Source organism: Phaenicophaeus curvirostris, chromosome 2, assembly GCF_032191515.1.
Source record: "Phaenicophaeus curvirostris isolate KB17595 chromosome 2, BPBGC_Pcur_1.0, whole genome shotgun sequence".
NCBI lineage: Eukaryota > Metazoa > Chordata > Aves > Cuculiformes > Cuculidae > Phaenicophaeus > Phaenicophaeus curvirostris.
Window position 1 is genome coordinate 91,731,655 of NC_091393.1, and position 18,616 is coordinate 91,750,270.

The window sequence follows — 18,616 nt, forward strand, 5'->3', positions numbered from 1 at the left end:
GTTTTAACATTCCTTCTACAAATCTTTGTACCAAGTATGAAAACTGCTTTGCATATTCTTATTTTAACATTAGATGCCCATGTCTTACATAGAATGGTTTGGGTTGGAAGGGACCTTAAAGATAATCTAGCTCCAACCCCTCTGCAATGACAGGGACACCTCCCACCAGACCAGGCTGCTCAAGGCCCAATCCAACCTGGCCTTGAAGACCTCCAGTGAGGGGGCAGTGGGAGATTAGTCAAACACTTCTCTTGGAGAATAAAAGAGGGAGGGTACGAGGAGTTTTGCAGTGTACCAGGTGTAGGAGCTAAGAAATGGCAAGTGCTGATCTTTGTCTCCACGACAGCGATGCTTAAATGTTACTTTTTCTTCGGTTTGTGAATATGTATTTTCACAGTCTCTTTCCAGACAGCATGAGCTTGGAGGTGGTAAGTTTTCCGGCTTGTCCTTTGTGTAGGATCCTGGAAGGCAAGCTAGACTGGCTAGTCAGCCCCAGGCAGGGTGGGACAGCTGAGCTCAGGTTGATGGTGACATCTGTGTAGACCACTGTGGGATGTTTTAGTAACTTGTAAAACCGAAGTGTTGCTTTGAAATCAACCACCTATTTGAGGAATGATGTGTGGAACATATTTCTGTACTCAATGTGGGGAACGCTTGAGTGTGTAAATGAATCGGAGAAAAGGTTACATAAAAATAATGAAGGCAAAGAAATCGGCAGTGTGTTCACTGATGTAATTCACTGGTGTCCTCTAAGCAGGGGTGCCTGCATAGAGGGGTGATGTTTGCTTCTCATTCCTTGGAGCTGTTGTTCTCTTGCAATGATGTTATCAGAGACTTTTGGAATGAATGTGCAAGTTGGCACAAAGTACACTAGAAGAAGGAAAATAAATCTGCAGTAGTTCTTGGGCATGCTTTTAACGCTGCTGAACTAGTCAGGTGTCTCATCTGTGTATTTTAAATCCTTCTATATCAAGCTTTGGTAATTCATAATATGCTGCCGTAGCTGAAAGCTCAGAAGATTGCATAGACTCTGAAACGAAGCACTTTGTGTTGTGTCTTCTTGTTCTGTACGCTCAGTGTAGGCTTTAAGCTCTCCTCTGCCTCTAATATTAACTTGAATGGAATTGGGCTGAAAAAAAGACATTTTGAGTGATTTTTTTTATTTAATAGAGAGATAAATGCTATGTGATAGCAACATGTGTGGCACTTGGCACATGAAAAAGCACACAGTGTTCAGCTGGGAGGATAGGATATAACTGTTGTTATTATCAACACGTATTTAAATAAATCACACATATTTAAATAGAACATTCCAGCGTGGGTAGCATTTCAAATGGGGGGGGGGGTGTTTGTGGAATAAAAGGCATGGAGGTATTGAAAGGTGGCACATCCATCTAAGACAGCAAACCTAAAAACAACCACAGTTGCTTCATTGCACTGGAGAATAACATGTGCTCAAGCGAGTCAGGGACATGCTTGGATAGAGTTTATTTGTAATCTAGATATATCATTGTGAGTCTCTTCCTGAATGAAATGTTTCCTTACATTCATTTAATCCATTTTTAACATTATCTAATCTCAAGAATAATCTAAAGTACTCCCAAATTTAAAAGAACTTAGACAAGTAGAGAATAAATGTAAGTTTTGGGTCCTAATTCTACTTAAAATTCTGGGATGAAAACAAGAAATGCTATCATAATTTATTTAAAATATTCCTACAGCAACATGACAGAATCAATGTTACTTATGTTCTTGATTAATTTATATAATTAATGAAAGATTCATTCATATCAACTTGTGAATTCACCTTGTCCCTGTCTGTATTTTCCACTTGTGTTTTTTTTAACCTTAGTCTGTCATTTGCTTTAGAGAAAACACGTGTGCGAATGGGAAAACTCACACCCATTTACAAAGCCTTTGTGTAAGGCAGAGCTGTACTACCCTCTGCCCAGGTTACCTGGGCCACTGGGAAGGCAAAATAAAAAGCAGTTCTTAAAAGAAAAACTTCGCTTTTGGGGACTATGCATGTCTTAAAATAGATAAATGCAATAAGTCATCTTCCAGTTTGCGTATGCTGATGTTACTGGCTGGAGAGTGGGCTCTGTGTGTCTCTGGCTCAGAGGCGTGGCAGTTCTTTGGTGCATGACAGCATGTTAGATCTTCTATTGTTGCATATTTCAAAGTGACTCCTATGGGGGTTTTGGTATTTTTTTCTTTCACTTCATTTTCACCGTGTTAACAAGACTGTCTAGGAAATTATGTGCCTCAGACTTACTGCTTTCTACTTGCTGGTGGGAGACAAGGCTTTGGTCTCCTCCTTTCATTGTCCCCCTAGATGGCATCATGCCTTAGAGTTTTATGTCTCCCTATTTCTGACTTGCAATGCTTGACCCTGTTTTGGCTCGGAATGTGATGTGAAAATCGGTTGAGGGCTGGTTTGCCTGGTGAAGTGATTACTTTCAAACAGAGGGCAGGTTGCAGACCTGCCCTTTGGTCCTTGTTTAGCTGAGTCCCTGGCACATCTGAATCCCGCAGTACCCTTTGCTCTGGGAAAACTAGCTTTGAGAACAAACCATGGAAACGCACTTCATAATGAACTTAATGATTGACTCAAGTTTATCGAGTCTCCTTTCTAATGGAAACATGTTAATCAGGCAAGACTTGTTCTGTACGTGTTGTTTTAGAAGGGGCTGGCAGGGTGGTAGGTAGGAGCCCTGCTCCACCCTTCTCTGGCACTGCACCTGAGGAGGAGGCTGCAAAACAGGGGTGCATTCCCCAGGGAAGGGCGCTGTGTTGTGCCTACAAAGCTGAGCTCCTGGCCAGGTTTTCCTCCAGCTTTCCCACCTCACAGTGTTCGTTGGGTCAAAAATCAGTAATACCTGTAAAACGAGACAGGATCAGCAGGTGCTTTGAGGGAGGTGTTTCACTGCTTCAGTGTTTCAGTCACTGAGCACTATAGATCTGATATAATTAAAAAAGAAGAAGAAAAGTAACACATCATTTCAGATTTCGTTGCGTTAGCTGCATTCCCATTACCAGAAATAGATTTGCCTAAGCCTTCATCTCCCCGCAGGGGGCTGTTATCACATGGCACCATTCTATTTTTCTGTCCTTATCTCTTAATTAACTAATCTCTAATAATGCTCTTTATTTTTTTTTCTTGTAATAAGCATTTGCGATCTGTTCCTAATTTAGTGTCTGGGGTTTTTTTTACAAAACAAACAAGTCAGGTGGAAATAGATAACTGTTTTTCTGGGATCACTTTGTCTTTCTGTCAGCCTTGAAAACCTTTCCTAACCATTAATTAGGAGCGTGCAGCACCTACAAGCCCAATATAGCATTCCCATGCTCTTTGCTAAGCTGTACACAAGCATTTGGCTGGTATTATAAAATGTCCAAGCTCATGTAACGCATGGAGGCTAATCTTATCAATTGTATTAAGGCTACTTAGGAATTAATAGCTTTAAAGGAGCTGTTTATATTTCCTCCTTTAAAGCACTTTAGTGAATGTTCTATGTCCCTTCAAATAAATGTCACCGGTAAAATAGCACACTTTTTATAATTTCTTTTAAAAAATAAATTATATTTCTTAAAAGTCAGCAGTTCAAGGCCTTGGGGTGGCTCTCAGATCTGGGTAGCTGAATTTAAGCCAGTAATCCTGATGGAGGTACCTAAAAAGAAGTGGCCTGGTTTGCATGAATCAAGCTCACATCCTTCTGAAGTTTATTAGTTTGAAAATTAGGGCAAGGCTCTGGAAGTTGTTGGATTGCTGAAGGCAGATTTGACTATGTGAGCTCTACTACTTAAATTGAAAATAACAAACTTTTATTTTGAAAGTCTGAGGCAAGGTAGGTTTAAATGGGGAAAGAAGTTATACATGAAGTTTAGCTGATTGTCAAAGATCCTGAGGTAGTTTCACTTGTTGAGCACTTCTAGAAGCTAAGGCTTGTGAAGATGCTGTAATTCCTGGGTACTACAAGAGGATACTACTAAACTGGTCCAGCAAATTCTGTTCCTAGTAAAAGGCAAGTGATTCAAGGGTCTGTTTGCATGTCCTGAGCTCAGCTGGGCACATGAGAAGGTGGTTTCCTTTCTTTCCGAGCATTACATAGAAAGAGGAAAATCTTCCCACCCACATAAACACACAAAATGGGTCAAAAAGATGAATTCAGAAGCAGAAAGTCAACAGTAATGCAAATTAAATAAATCTGTATTAAATTGTATATATTTAAACATTTTCTTTAAAGAGGTCTTTACTTGCAATGTGATTTTTTTTTAATGCCTAAATTTACATACGCAGGCAGCAGAGATATCTTAACTAGAACAGCATTTACGATGTGACAAGAAAGTAAATTTAAGATTGGACAAATGATATATTACATGTAATATTTTACAAAGCAGTCGTTACAGTCTTGTAGTAACCATAAGTTGTTGCAAAGATCTTCATTAACCAAGAGGCTTTATTTTAGACAACATTAGCATATACACTATTTGTTCTTATTTGTACAAAACCCCGATTCCAACACTTTTCTTCAGAAACCGGTCTCAGGTGGCCTCTCTACCTGCCTAATACCATGAGGCCCTTGCTCTAGGAACTGGCTTCTCCAATCCAGCATTGAAAGAATAATTTGACAATTTGTTATGTCACTCTAGCAACAGACACGCGAAAATAAAATAGAGACCACAAATTATTGGAGAGTCCTGTCTAAAGCAATGGCCTAAGCCAGATTTCTAGGGCAGAAATAAACATACATCTCTTTGAAAAATCAGTTATCTAGTCAAGTAACCAGTATAGATCACAGCACACTGAAGCCTCACAAGGAAAACTGTAATTAATCCTCATAACGCAGCTCCTATCCATATGTGACTCCTCTACAAAGCTCTTCTCTGATAGATGTGGCCACATCATGCACCATCCACAATCCTGTTCTCTAACAGACCAGCTAAGAGGAGCAGCCAGTCATAGCAATGATCTTACTGAGAAGGAAGGAGTTGGTCTGGTTTGTACAGTTCTGCCATGCAGAGTGTCCCTCAGCAAAGCATTAGACGATAGGCTGTGGTGAATAGCAAGTTGGCTTTTATGTTAGTTGCCCTTTTTCTAGTCAGTCTTACTCACAAAAGAACAGAATTCACTTTTAAATTCATTATTGTAACTAAAGTAATTATTGTAACTGAAGTTAAATGCTCTGGCCAGCTTCGAAAAAGTGAAAGGATGCCACAAATACTTGTCAAAATCAAAGCTTGCATGCAGATGGCCTGAAACAGCCTGGCCACTGAAATACAGACTACGGCTTGATGCACAGACACGTCCCTATCTGTCCTGCTGCCAACTGCTCTATCCGTCCTAGGAGTTTGAACAAAAGCTGGAGAAGCCGAGTGCTGCTGGGGCAAGTGCACAAGTGATTAAAAAAGAAAACTAATGGGCTGTGCAATGATTAGGCAGCTGCAAACATGGCTTTGTTTGAAGGCCGGGCGACAGCCAGGTGGAAGGGACCAACTGAGAAAAATCTCCCAGGTAGACCATGGAGCAGTAGAGGTTTCGCACAGCTTGGGGGAAAAGTAAGTGTGCTGCCTTGCTCATAGATGAAGGACCAAGATGTCTGCAATTGTTTGTGCAGGTGATTTGGTTCATTCTCTCGGGTTTCTTTCCTTTGAGCTGAACTTATCAGGTAGCTGCAGATAAACTCAAGATGATGCTCTGTTCCCTTACGAGAGGCCATGCACCACAAGTTTACCAGTTCTTATTCGTGCTTTGTATATGAGAACAAGGTCCTCCAGCTATGACAGTATCTTTGGAGAGATGCAGCATATGCAAATTGTGCCTTCATTTTGACTTAAAACATATAATGAAGGGTACCCTATTCCTAATAAGAAAAAATAAAACTTGCAAGCATTTGCATACTGGGACTGATTTAGACTTATTTTTCCCTGGCCTCAAAGTTTGAAGCTTGAAGTACTTGTAGATGGAAGGACCCTGGAAAACATTCAACGTGTTATTTCTAAGTAACCTTTTTTATTTTTTTTCCCCTTTTTTAAAAAAAAAAAGTTGGGCTTAAATATCCTGGAGTGAGCTATGAGATTACATACTTTTTAAACTGTCCAGAATATACTGTAACTGGCATGTGCTCATAGCATTGATTCCACCCACTACAAGAGGAATTTTCTAAGCTTCTGCTTGTTTAAATACAAGGTGAAGCATGAGTCTATGATATGTGGGTTTTCTTAGGATATACTGGCTGGCAAAACAAGCCCTGAGAAACAAAAAAACCAAATTGTACCTTAGTGTTGCTTTCATGATACTGGGGATTAAATTACAATTTTTCTTAGTTCATAAAATTCTCAGCTTAAGTTTGCATTTTGTTCTATGTACATCTTAGGAATACAGCAGAAAATACCATTGCTTAGCACATAAACAAAAATCACATTATATGAGAGGTTTGTCAAAATACCTGTATACTAAGTTATATACAATTGTGAAAATCCTTCTTCCTTTGGCTTCTAACATGTTATTGCCCAGAAAAATGATCAGTTTGTCCTTAAAAATCTAAGTAGATAAAGTATGCCGATAAAATAATGTGAGCAAAAAAAGTATTAACTTTCAAATTCCATTTTTAGTTTCAAAATAAGATGGAATGGATCACTGTGTGATGTCAGTGGTTTTTATTTTGTTTTTTTAAACTAACTCTCCCTGATGAGGGAACACATGCATATGGTGAGTCCTAGTGGGGTCACTTCCCCCAGAAGTTATGAATGTGGTGTACTCGTGTTGTGGAGAAGTGTATTATCCCAAGGTGCACTCTGTTGTATACTCCCATATACAAAAAGAAGCATGAGTAGAAATACATATTCTGATGATTGATACATAGCTTTTAAAATGTAGATATTCACAATTCTCAGTTTTTTTATTTCTTTCTGATACAAAGTCCACATCAATTAGAAGCTCAACTGACCGTTGTGATGGCTGGTGTCTTCCCACCTTCTTCTCCTTCTGCCCCTTCGGCACCTGCTTCCACCTGATTGAACTTACCAATCTTTTTCAAACTCTCCAGTGCGGACTTCAAACTGTCCTTCAGGCTGTTCTCCAGAATCCAGCCCTCACTTTCACATTCAGGGTCTTCGGGATTAGCGATGCTTTCCAGAGAGGTCTGCAGAAGACGCAAGCCAACCATCACGGACATCTGCGCCATGCAATGGAAAAGACAGAGAGCATCAGGCAAACTTTTATACCCTTATCCACATCTTTGCCACCCTCTGCTACCAGCAGTCCAGGCTGGCAGGATGGACAAACTGCCAAAGGCACCAAAAAGATGCATCTCAAGAGCAATGAAAAACCTCCATGTGGGAGGAGATCCTGAGCAGTCTTCTCCTTTGGATGGCCAGGAGGGTGAGCTATCAAGAGGAAAATGCCTTATGAGTAGGAACAGAGATGGTGAAGGTCTGAAAACAGTGCCTGCCTGGAGAAGTGTGACAGTCGATAAGCAGTGAGTGGATGCATCAATTTACAAAGGAAGTGTATGTGCTGGCTGCTGCAAAACAGAGCTTTGTATGGTTGTATACACAAGGGGGCTTTCCATGAAACCCATCACAGGGTAAATGCTTCCTGAGAGATTTTAATGAAACCTCTGCTTCTATGCCCTAGATGTACATAAAGCTGTTTATATGTGCAACAACGTGCTCTGCCACCATCCACTTACTTTAAACTCTAAATATTTTTATTTCACATTGACCTTAAAATGTTTGGCGAGTATATTAATCTGATCAAGGAGATATTAATGAACCAGCATCTGTGCACATCAGCACAGCATTAAGATTTGAGCCATCGGTTTCACTACTTCAAATTCTGATTTTGTTTTTACATAAGTATGTGCAAACAAGGAAACTAAGGCAGGAGATGATCTGTATCTCTCACTGATTCCACCAAAACCAAATTTCTATTTCTGATAAAATATTTACAAGTCCCAGCAGCCCTGATTGAGACTCTTTCTACTGTACCATGTTGGTGTAACACTCCTGACATAGGCAACACTTCAAAGCTGCCTCCAGAGACAGAGTTTTAAGTCAATCTCCTGCCTTCTGACACCGTTCAGGACAATCTGACTTCCATCTTTGTGGTGCTTATGAAGAAAAGTGAATGATCTGTGAAGTAGAGAAAGAAGGAAAAGACAGTGCCCAGAAAAGCCAGCTTGATGAGGTAGTGGATCAAGTGGTCAGAATCGGGAAGCAAAAAACTAGTTTAGTTTTTTGTGTGCTGGGTGAAGACCACTTATTGTTGTTAATGACCTCGCAGGATTTATTCTGTAAGGGAATTATGGTGCCCCTGTTATCCCATCCATTTTCCCAATGAAGTGATTACCCATGGTGTTCCTAAACCATGATGGTTGAAGAAGGTTGGTATCCCTGTGTGTTGCTTACCTGGTGTCACAGCTGAGGCCCATGTTGAGCTGCCCCAGACCTGCAAGGTGTTGCTCTCTGTTTGGGCTTTTGAACTGCAGATGGAGGAGGCTGGCAAATGGTCATGCAGGATTACAGCACTGGGCAGTTTTGAAGCCGGTGTCCAGCCACATAGCATGGCCAACTGCAAAATTAACTTCTGACTTTTGCACTCATGGGGCTACTCAAGCATGTGCTTCTGTGGACCTTTCATTAGCCTGTCTATCCTGGTCATCCCTCTTGTGTATGATCAGTGTCTCCAAACTCTTTCAAGACTAAACGGTAACAATTGCTTACCCTCAAAATGTTCGGTTGTTGGTGTTTCTCTGCCTTCACTCAAGACCAGAAAAGGAAAAACATTGGTCAAACAAAAATCTTCATCAAATATTTCCATACCCAAAGGGAAATTTTCATCCTGTTCAACACAGGAACACATGACTTGCAATAACTTGGTCTTCAAAGAAGGTTCTAAAGCCCTGGATCTGGAAATAGTCTCATTTTGTTGTAGATCTGCCCAATACTATGATGACTTAAATCAGTTGAAACAATGCTCAGCAAGTGTCACAAGAAGTGACAAATCATATTGCACTACTCTTGGTATTTACAGCCTTTGGCATCTTCCCTTCAATCTGAGTGTCAAATTTGTTGCTCTGTTGCTCTCAGTCACAGGACTAATACCTTTCCTATTAATGGCTGTTGCAAGTAAAGATTAATAGGACTGGACGCAAAAGATGGCTCCATGCTGTTCTCTACTTGTGCTACCTCACTGTATGCCAGGAGGAGCTTTTTTTCTTTTTGTGACTGACTTACTAAGTCCCATTATTTGACAGCAAAATTAGCTGTACTTACAGGCTTCCTGGGTGGCTCTAAGTGATTAAATATGGTTGTGCTTTAAAAAGAGGAAGGTTCTTGTGCAGAAAGGAGCAGCTGACCTGCCTTCAGATGAGATTCTATGATATTTTCTTTCAGCTTAAGACTTCATTTTCTTAGAAATCTTGCTTAGTGAGATTTTGGGTCTCTGGGGTTGAGATTTGCTAAATGCAGTGCAAAATGTCTGGGCTCTCCTCACTTTCTCTGACCTGAGCCTGCCTTCTCTGCCAGATGAGAAGAGAGTCCAGGAAGTTGAAGACAACTATCTGTCAAATTAATCTATCTCCTATGGGATAGCATAGAACCTTGGACTACAAGTTTTGCTGAAATAATTTATGTTGTATGTTATTTATCCAGAAGCAGGCAGCTTTTCAGTAGCCCCATCTCTCCATTTGCAAGTCCTGGCCAGGATGCTTAGGGCTGCATGCAATGCGTTGATCATATTATCAGCAACATTACAGAAGACAGATGGATGCGTTTGCTGCCTCAAAGATTTATATTAATGCCTCAGCACATTTCAGCTTTGTAGAGATACTTGGAGGGACCTAGACAGGCTGGAGAAAAGGAATGTCAGGACCCTCATGAAGTTCAACAAGGAGAAGTACAAAGTCCTGCACTAGGGAAGGAGCAATTCCAAGCACCGGCATATGCTGTGGGGTGACCAGCTGAAATCAGCTCAGCAGTAAAGGGCCTGGGGGTCCTGGTGGGCACAAAGTTGAACATGAGCCAGGAATGTGTCCTTGTGACAAAGACAAAGTATTGCCAGTAGGCTGAGGGAAGTGATCCTTCCCCTCTACTCAGCATTGGTGGGGCCACAGTTGGAGTGCTATGTCCAGTTCTGGTCTCCTCAGAACAAGAAAAGTGGACGTACTAGAGAGAGAACAATGAAGGGCCACTGAGATGATGAAGGGACTGGAGCACCTTTCCTACGAAGAAAGGCTGAGAGAAGTGAGACTGCTTAGCCTGGAGAAGAGAAGGCTCAGGAGTGATCTCATCAGCATGTACGAATACCTACAAGTGCAAAGAATATGGAACCAGGCCCTTTTCAGTGGTGCCCAGTGACAGGGCAAAAAGCCATAGGCATAAACAGAGAAGTTTCTGTTTGAACATCAGGAAACAGTTTTTCACTCTGAAGTCAACTGAGCACTGGCACAGGTTGCCCAGAGAGGTAAGTGCAATCTCCCTTCTTGGAGATATTCAAAAGCCATCTGGACATAGTCCTATATAACCAGCTTCATGTGACCTTGCTTGAGCAGGAGGTGTTGGACTAGCTGACCTCCAAAGTCCCTTCCAACCTCAACCATTCTTTAGCTTTGAGTTGTAGACAAATCCAGCAGAGAAGGCCTGGGCATCAGGGTCCCAAAAGCAGCTCAGACTTGCTGAGTGATGATTTGCTCTGCTCAATGGACGAACTGTCATGAAAGACTCTTGTCCCTTTACAGCAACTTTAAACTTACAGGAAGAACAAGGCTGCAGTGTTTCTCAAGGGTTGGGCTCATGCATTTGCCTGCACCACAGCCTGCTTGGCCTCGATCTGCACCAGCAGAGCAAACTGTGTCTTTCTGGCAGGTCTCTGTTCCCTCACTGCCCATGGGCTGGTTTTCAAGGTTGTTGGGAGTTCATTCCTAGTGTGGAATGAATTGGAACATTTAGTGTCCAGCACACAATGTGCAATGCACCTCCTGCTCGTGTCTCATCGCTCTCCTGGGTTCCTGCCTTCTGGAGCTCAGCACTGGGCTCCCTCCCTATGTGGTGCAAGATGTGAGAAGAATCTCAGGGTCTCAGCCATCACAGTAGCTGTAACCTAGCGAGACACACATGTTTATTCAGCTGAAGGACCTGGAGCGTCTCAGCAACTGGCTGCTGCCCTCCCTTCCTTCTGAAATGCCCTATTTGGGGGACACTTGAACCCCCTATTTCCTCTTTTCTGGCTGAGGAACCAGGCTTGCTCTGCTTGACCTTCTGCAGTGAAGCCCATCTGTTTGCCAGGGTTTAACCTGAGGCGGCTTAGCTAGAGCAGGGTGTGATCTTTTTTTGTCACACTCATGACCGATTGTCATTTCTGGGAAGCCTACGGCTTTTGCTAGTAAAAGCAGCATGTATACAATAATGTATTTCCAGAAAATATGACTTGCTGCATTCTTTTCAAATAGAAGTTTTAATACTTCAAAATAGGTTAATTCTTCCTTGCACCTAATGTAGAAGAATTAAACCTAAATGGTCTTCCCTGAAGTCCCTGCACCCATTTGGCACGTTGCGTTATTCTACAGCTCAAAGTAGCAGCTGCGATTAGTGTTTCCCTTTGTGTTCTGTCCTGTTTCCCACAGGTCAACACCACCAGCCCAGCTGAAAGAGTCCTCTGCTGGCCCCCAGATGGGCTTTGCTGGGGAGGTGTTGTGGCCATGCTGCTGGCCAGACTTTACAACAGTTCTGGGTGCAAAGCAAACCAGGGTGATCTGTTGCTTTCATGCTTTTCTGTAACTCCTCAGCAAAGGGAAAATGAGAAGCACAGAGCCTGCATGCTAACTCCCAGCTGATTTGTACCCTAGTCAGTCTGAAATCTTACCTTGGCCAGGAGTCGGGACCTCCACTGCGCCCCTGCTGAGTGTAAAATTGTTTCCTACCCTGACTGCAATTTAAAGAAAGTGATGTTATTTCAAGGTGGGGGGGGGTGTGTGTTAAATTAATGTCTGCTTCCTGCTTTCCTTCCTCCCTTCAAAGTTTGCCTCAAAAGCTAAGGGAGTTTCAGACCCAAATTCGAACACTTTATGGCAGGATATCAGGCAAGTAACAAATATGCAAGAGGGCTAATTAATAAAATCCAGGAATCTGATATTTCTTTCTTTAAAGCTTTGCCCTGAGAGTTCTCTGATTACCTGAGAAAATTCTCACATTTTTTTCTTTTGAAAAAGACAAAAAAGGAAGAAGATTGTATTTCCCATTACACCATGGATTGAAGATACTACCTGAGTGTACTTTGAAGAATTAGAAATAAAATACTATAGTTTTATTGCTGCTATTAATGTTGGTGTACCACTGTCATTAATCTCCTACAAGTCAGCAGAGGTATGTTACAGGTTCCTAGTTGTTATTTTTCACAGCTGGCATTAGTATTTTTCCCTTGAAATTTTTAATTTCCTTCTTATTTTCATGTACAGCTGAAACTTCCCTTTCTTCAAGAGCTCGTCATTTGAATTTGGGCTGAGGCACAAGGTTCTCTTTCTTTCCTTACCAGAATAACAGTGCTACAAGAAGGTAGTGCGTTTCTCAGCCACACAGAGTAGTTATTTTTAAAACAGCACAACATGACGTAACTTTAGGACATTTTTTTCAGTGCACAGATTATTTGTGTAGGTGTTTATTTTCTAGAAAGCATCTTTATCCCTGGAAGAGTGTAGCTCAGTGCTTGTATAAAAATATAACATAATGCATCTTTTTTAAATTTGCATTTATCTGAACTTTAAAAAAGCTGGCTGAATAATTTAAAATAGGCAATGCCATCTGCAGAAGCCATTTCAAGGGTTAGAAAGTTTCTACTGTGCTTTGTGTCGCACAGTGAACTGCACCCTTACTGTTTGCCATCTCATCGTGTCCTAGTGTGCCTCACCCACCAGCCAACACTCCCTGTGTATTAAGATTGATTAAACCCCCCAGCTAGAAGACTGGCCATCTCCCAGAAGCAGAAGGACATGCTTTCTTCACATTAAATGAACAGTATTTTAGAGGCAAAGCTGCACTTCATGTTAGGATGTCCACAAACACCTGTGCTGGGCAGTATCTGCACCTGTTTGCATATCCATAGTGGTTTTGGGAAGCAGAATAAAATGAAATCAATTAATCTGCTTCCCCTAAACCACTTCTTGTGACCTAAACCATTGACAAAACTGATAAAGGACCTTAAACCAAATGCTGCCCTGAAGCTGGACATAGCGCATGGCTCTAGTCTTATTTTCATCAGCACATTCTTTAATTGCACTTTCTCTCCAATACGCTACTGCTATCTCTTTCTGATGCGCTGCTTTGTGTACTTTTCATTCCCCTGTAATGGTGACACACTTAAAATTATTGGACCTAGCCAGCTGAGCTCTTGCATTGTCTTCCCTGCTCATTACTCTGCATATGGCAGAAAACCAGTCCCTTAGTCCCTCTTGCTGAGGGATACTGGAGGCTCTGGTCGCTTGCTCTGAAAGGGGAGGTCTGTATCTAACACCCACCCCATGCTTCCCAGCTGCGTCTCTAGCCTGGGAACTTTCAGGCCTTACACAAATGTTCGCTATTAGATGTTTTCTCAGCCGAAGAAAGGCAGTGAATGTTTTATTTTAAACAGACCTAATCTTTAACTCAAAATTCCACACTGAAAAATGCTCTGCCCCTCCGGAGCTGGCACTTCAGCGAAGTACGGCTGAGGGGAGAGGGTTACCTCAAAAAGCCAGACGAGGAGGACAACGGCACCCATGGAGCTCATCATGCTACTGTAGTAGTGCAGGAGGGCTTCCCGGCAGCCACGGTTCCAGAGGTTGAGCTCCTCCGTTTGATAGTCGTAGCTGTAGTGAGCTGAGTTGTTGGTGACCTGGTATTGGATGCAGGGTCTTGGGGAGCTGGGGTTGCAGCAGCTGAAAGGGACACCATCCACCAAGTATCTTCCATCCACATTGCTTTTGATTCGACTACGGAAAGGGCAGAAGGAAGCGTGAATACACACACACACACGAGCAAACTTGCATGAGAAAGAAAAGCGAAGACAATATAGATTTTCCACCGTGCCTCTTGGCCATGCCATTTGCCTGCATCTCCTCTTTATAGAGTGACATTAGTTTAGAGTGGTTTTCTTCGCTGAAATCCTTTTCTATGTCACGGCTACACTGAGTTTATCATTAATTCTTCATTATGGAAATGCGCCCTCTTGGGTCACTTCTTCAAATAAACTAATTTTTAAGGAAAGTAAATTGCAGAGAGAAATTTCAGGAGAGGCAGTCAGAAGAGAGTTATCACAACATAGTTAGGGTGAAAGGGACCGCTGGAGGTGATCTGGGCTTGGAAAACGACCCTCAACAGCCTTAGGACCCGCCACAACCAGCTAGACTATTGACCCAGCAAACCTAATAGCTTCTTTATGATGATAATGGTTCCAGGGGGGATGAATATGCATTTATTCTTGGTTTGTGAAAGTAATCAGTACTTAAAAAATGAAATTTGCTTCAGAAATGGGATGTTGAAAAATTTCTTAAATCCTCACAGGAGCTCCCCAACTATTGTTCATTTGAAACTGTGGTTGCTCTTCATAAACAGCCGTTCAGTCTGCTGCCCTACGAGATGTTCAGATGGATCAGGCCCTCACTCCACAAATAATAAAAAAATCACATTGTGGGGAGTGGACTCCCACCTTCCCTGGAATTAAGGAGGGATTTGCTACTGACTTCAAAGGAGCCAGAAAATCCCACCAGGAATGTGAGAAGAGATTGTGCACCACCGTGGAGTTCAAACCTCAAATTCACTCATTAACATCCATTTGTGGATCTTTAATACCCTATTTCCTGCCTCAGTAGTACAAAGAAATTGCCCTGAGCCTCAGTCCCAAACAAGACATCGTTTATTAAGGACAATATAACCTTGTTTTCCCTCTGTGCTTTGCCCTTCCTCTGCTGCTGGATTAAGTTACAGCTCTCAAATCTCCATATAATGCTGGCAAGGTGAACTTATTATGTTTTCAAGTAGTTATTTATACCCATGGGCGTACCTTCGCAACGCAAATACTCCCTTATTACATAGTGAATGTATTTGTTATAACCCCGCAGTGCAATAGGTTAAGCCTGTGACAGTTTTCACTATAAAGTCCTAGTTCAGATTTTCAAAAACAACCAGACCACCCAACAAGTCAAAACAATATGTGGAACAACACACAAGTGAAATACACAGTCCAGCAGGGATCCCAAGAGATACACAAAGCTCTTTTTCAAAATTACTGCAGACATTTTTAACGCAGGCAGTATATTCAAAAGGCAGATGATTGCTTCCAGTTTACCAGACCTTTTGTGCAACCACAGAGTATGAACGTTAATGAACTGTGTTCTCAAAGAACTCTGAACAATGATCTTTCCCCTTGATGCTTAATTTTTTAAAAGTCTGTGGGTATTTATGTTCAATGTTCCTTTTTAATTTCAAAGGTTCATTTGTTCTCATATTTATTTTTTACTTGCGTTTACTGCGCCTAACCTGATTTTGAGATTACTGCCACTTTGGGCACTGACATCAGAGCCATTAAGGTGTTCCTGGTCAACAATCTGTTCTGGCTTGTGTAGAGGAAACCAGTGCTAGTTTCACGTGAGCTTTAAAAAAAATAGGCACAAATATATATATTGAACATGTTTTTATAGAGGAGAGAAGGCACATTTGGCTACAAGTGATACTGTGCAAAGTTAGGAATTTCAACAGCTGTTGACAACTCAATATTGTCACAGTGCTGACACAATCCATTGAGTGAATATAAAAATAAAATTCTAAATCTTAGGGATTTAAACCACAAGAATTATTGGTAAAGCAGTACTGTTTCTATTTGTTTCCATGAGGTTGATTACTTGCCAATATCTAAAATGGAGTTTTAAAAGTGGTGTCAGCAGTACATATACCCAAGGAAGTCTTTTTATAGGAACTTCATAAGTCACATTGAAATCAGCTGTAGGAATGATGAAGTTCCGATAATTTCCCGTTGCTTTTGGGAGTAGGTACGTGTGGCTTGATGTAATGGGTTTATAAAGAGGTAAAAGACAGTAAAAAGTAAAAAATACTATTTTAAGTCTGGGTACATTGCACTGAGTAAGAGTGAGAACTGTATTTTGGTGCTTTATATTTTACGTTCCGGATAATGTCAGAGGAATTTTCAGAGGAGGAAACAATTTAACTGAACTTTTGGGATGTTTATGAAGCAAGAGCAAAGAGAAAATGCATTTTATGTAAAACCTCTGGTCAGTGCCTATTGTCTATTTTTTTACTATAATACTGCTCAAATAATGATACTATACAATACAAACCCCACAAAGTCACTTACTCTTTCACTTCTTTCGAGCTGAAATCCAGATATCTGTTGCTGATCCACTGAATTTCAAACCAATCTTTGAAGCCATTGTTCCCACAGCATTTGAACTCAATTTGGAGCATATCAATGGTCTTCTTCATGAAGCATCTCCCAGGGGTGTCTGTGTCCCGGTAGAACTTCATGCCATTCTTGAGCCCCTGCGACAGCGTGCTCTCCAGAGATCCCCGCATCAGAAAGCAAATCAGAGCAATGAAGAAAATGAGAATGTTAAAGAAGAAACACAATGCCAGGTAAGGTTTCAGAAAAGGCTTCCACTTGGCAAATTTAGTGGGATCCAGAGAATCGTAACAAATTTTGCCAGCAAAACCATTGAAGGCGCAGGATAATATACCCATTAATATCAAAGAATTGGGCACAAAGTGGCTTTCAGAATTGTCCATCACTTCACTTCTCTTCCGGAGTTCAATTTTGAGGAACAACCCCATGCTAAAAACAAGAATTCCAGCAAACACTGAAAACCAGTTCATGAGCCATAGTCCCTGCGCTAGTTTTACCCGTTTCTTCTGGTTGAATTTTACTTTCAGCAATGCCATCTTTGTAATGTGAGATGTTGGAAGATTTTGCAGCCTGGACCCCTCTTCTCAGCGTAAGCGACTCGAGGAAGAACCATTCAGGCGTTGGAAGAGCCCCTGAATGGCACGGTGGGAAGCAAGCCACTGCACGGTCCTTCCATCTTGAGCTCCCCCTCTTAGGATTCAAGCAAGTAAAATATTCAAAGATCGAAACTAGCAATTTCACATTAGTGAGAATACCGGACAATTAGCACCTACAACTATTTCTGGTGGTTTCTTCCAAGCAAAGGAGAACCAGTCTCAAGGTTTCAAATGATTTGATCTGGATCTGCAAGACGTCATTCTAATACCTTTAAGCATTTGATCCAATTTGGAGAAATGTCTGTCAACAGATGAGTGGAAATAATCCCTCATTTTACTATTTAGTAGATTTGTGCTTTCCTATGATAGGCTGCTGGGCAGAATGTGAAAATCCAGGGGCATAAAAAGATCTTTGTTGCCAGAAGAATATGGATCCATAGAAGGAAAGGGGAGTAGGGCTCTGAGACAAAAAAGATGGCTTAAATACAAAAACGCACTTCCCCTAGGTGATCCTGACTTATTCATATCTACAGCCAAAACCACCTTATCCTTTTGTGTTGACCTGAGATGACATCCTGTGGCTTATTTGTTCTGGAAGCAGATAAACGAGTAGTTTACAGTGACCTAGAAAACCTAAGCTTGGCGTTTTCTATTTACTTCCAGGGCTTGTACCATCTCCAGGTCTTGACAGGATGGAAGGAGAAAGGAAAAGTCAGAGAAACTCAATAAATAAATCCCGGGCTGAAATCTAGAGATGCTTTTATAAAAGGTGAGCTGACATGAGCAGCTTAGTGGATAATCACTGGGCTGTGCAGGGGAGCGGGGCTGTCCAAGGAGACCTGGGAGCTTACACCAGGGATGAATTTGACCCTGCAGCTGGGGAGGGACCCTTGGGCCGTTGTCACCAATCTATACAAGGGAGGGACCCCGAGGTCCTCAGAGGCTGCTGAGGGACTTGAAGCCTGGCTGTGCTGTCACACTGTAGTAGGCAGAAAAGGAGGGATGTGTCCCTCGCTTTCAGCAGTGACCTTCCTCTTTATGCTGCACAGCTGTTTCAGGCAAGCATGGATGCTGGGCTTTTCTTCTTTCCAATGCTTTAGGAGTTTCACTTGCTTTAAAATATCACATCCTGCTCCCCCCTTGCCCTGCAGAGGTTCAGAGCTACTGGGAAAGTCCTGCACTGTCTCACCATCTGCCACTGCAATACAACACTAGCCTCGGGCAACCTCAAGCAATGCAAAATTAACCTGCAGGTGTGTGAGGGAGTGGCTGCTAATGCCTTAGGTGAGAAAGGAGTAGTGCTGGGAGATGGGGGTTCTCTCCTTGAGTGCCCCAGGGTGATCCTCCAGTGGCTGCCAGGAGCATGGTCCACCAGCCCTGATGGACAGGTGAAGGGATGTGCCCAGGAGGAAGGCAAGTGTGAAAAATAATATTTTCAAAAGTGCACTGACAACCAGCATTTTCATAGTCTACTGCTGTGTGGTACTGAGGATGCTGCTCAGTTGCTGTTTGAAATCCTGGGATGCTGGAGGTCTCTTCAGTAAAGGCAAAAGCTATCAAGCTCCTACTTTTTCTTGCGCTGAGCAAGTAGAAGGTTTTTGTGATGGACCTTTCCTGGCCTGTCCAGGTG

The 18,616-nt window shown here is 42.0% G+C and overlaps 1 protein-coding gene across 1 annotated transcript; it reads right to left on the reverse strand.

The window, feature by feature from the left end:
• Positions 1 to 6,038: 6,038 nt before the first annotated feature.
• On the reverse strand, positions 6,039 to 17,221 carry PRPH2 (peripherin 2). The gene is made up of 3 exons (XM_069852879.1): positions 16,346 to 17,221; positions 13,721 to 13,967; positions 6,039 to 7,178 (listed from the first exon to the last, which is right to left on the reverse strand). The coding sequence occupies exons 1-3, from the start codon at positions 16,924 to 16,926 to the stop codon at positions 6,942 to 6,944; spliced, it is 1,065 nt and encodes a 354-aa protein (XP_069708980.1). The 5' UTR covers positions 16,927 to 17,221; the 3' UTR covers positions 6,039 to 6,941.
• Positions 17,222 to 18,616: the final 1,395 nt, after the last annotated feature.

Bases quoted from the DNA above. Each gene is read 5' to 3' on its own strand.
- PRPH2 (XM_069852879.1), bottom strand. From the start codon at position 16,926: ATGGCATTGCTGAAAGTAAAATTCAACCAGAAGAAACGGGTAAAACTA. The intron at 13,968-16,345 runs GTAAGTGACTTT...CCCTTTCCGTAG, and splicing joins AGCTCGAAAGAAGTGAAAGA to TCGAATCAAAAGCAATGTGG. The intron at 7,179-13,720 runs GTAACCCTCTCC...TGCATGGCGCAG, and splicing joins TCCTCGTCTGGCTTTTTGAG to ATGTCCGTGATGGTTGGCTT.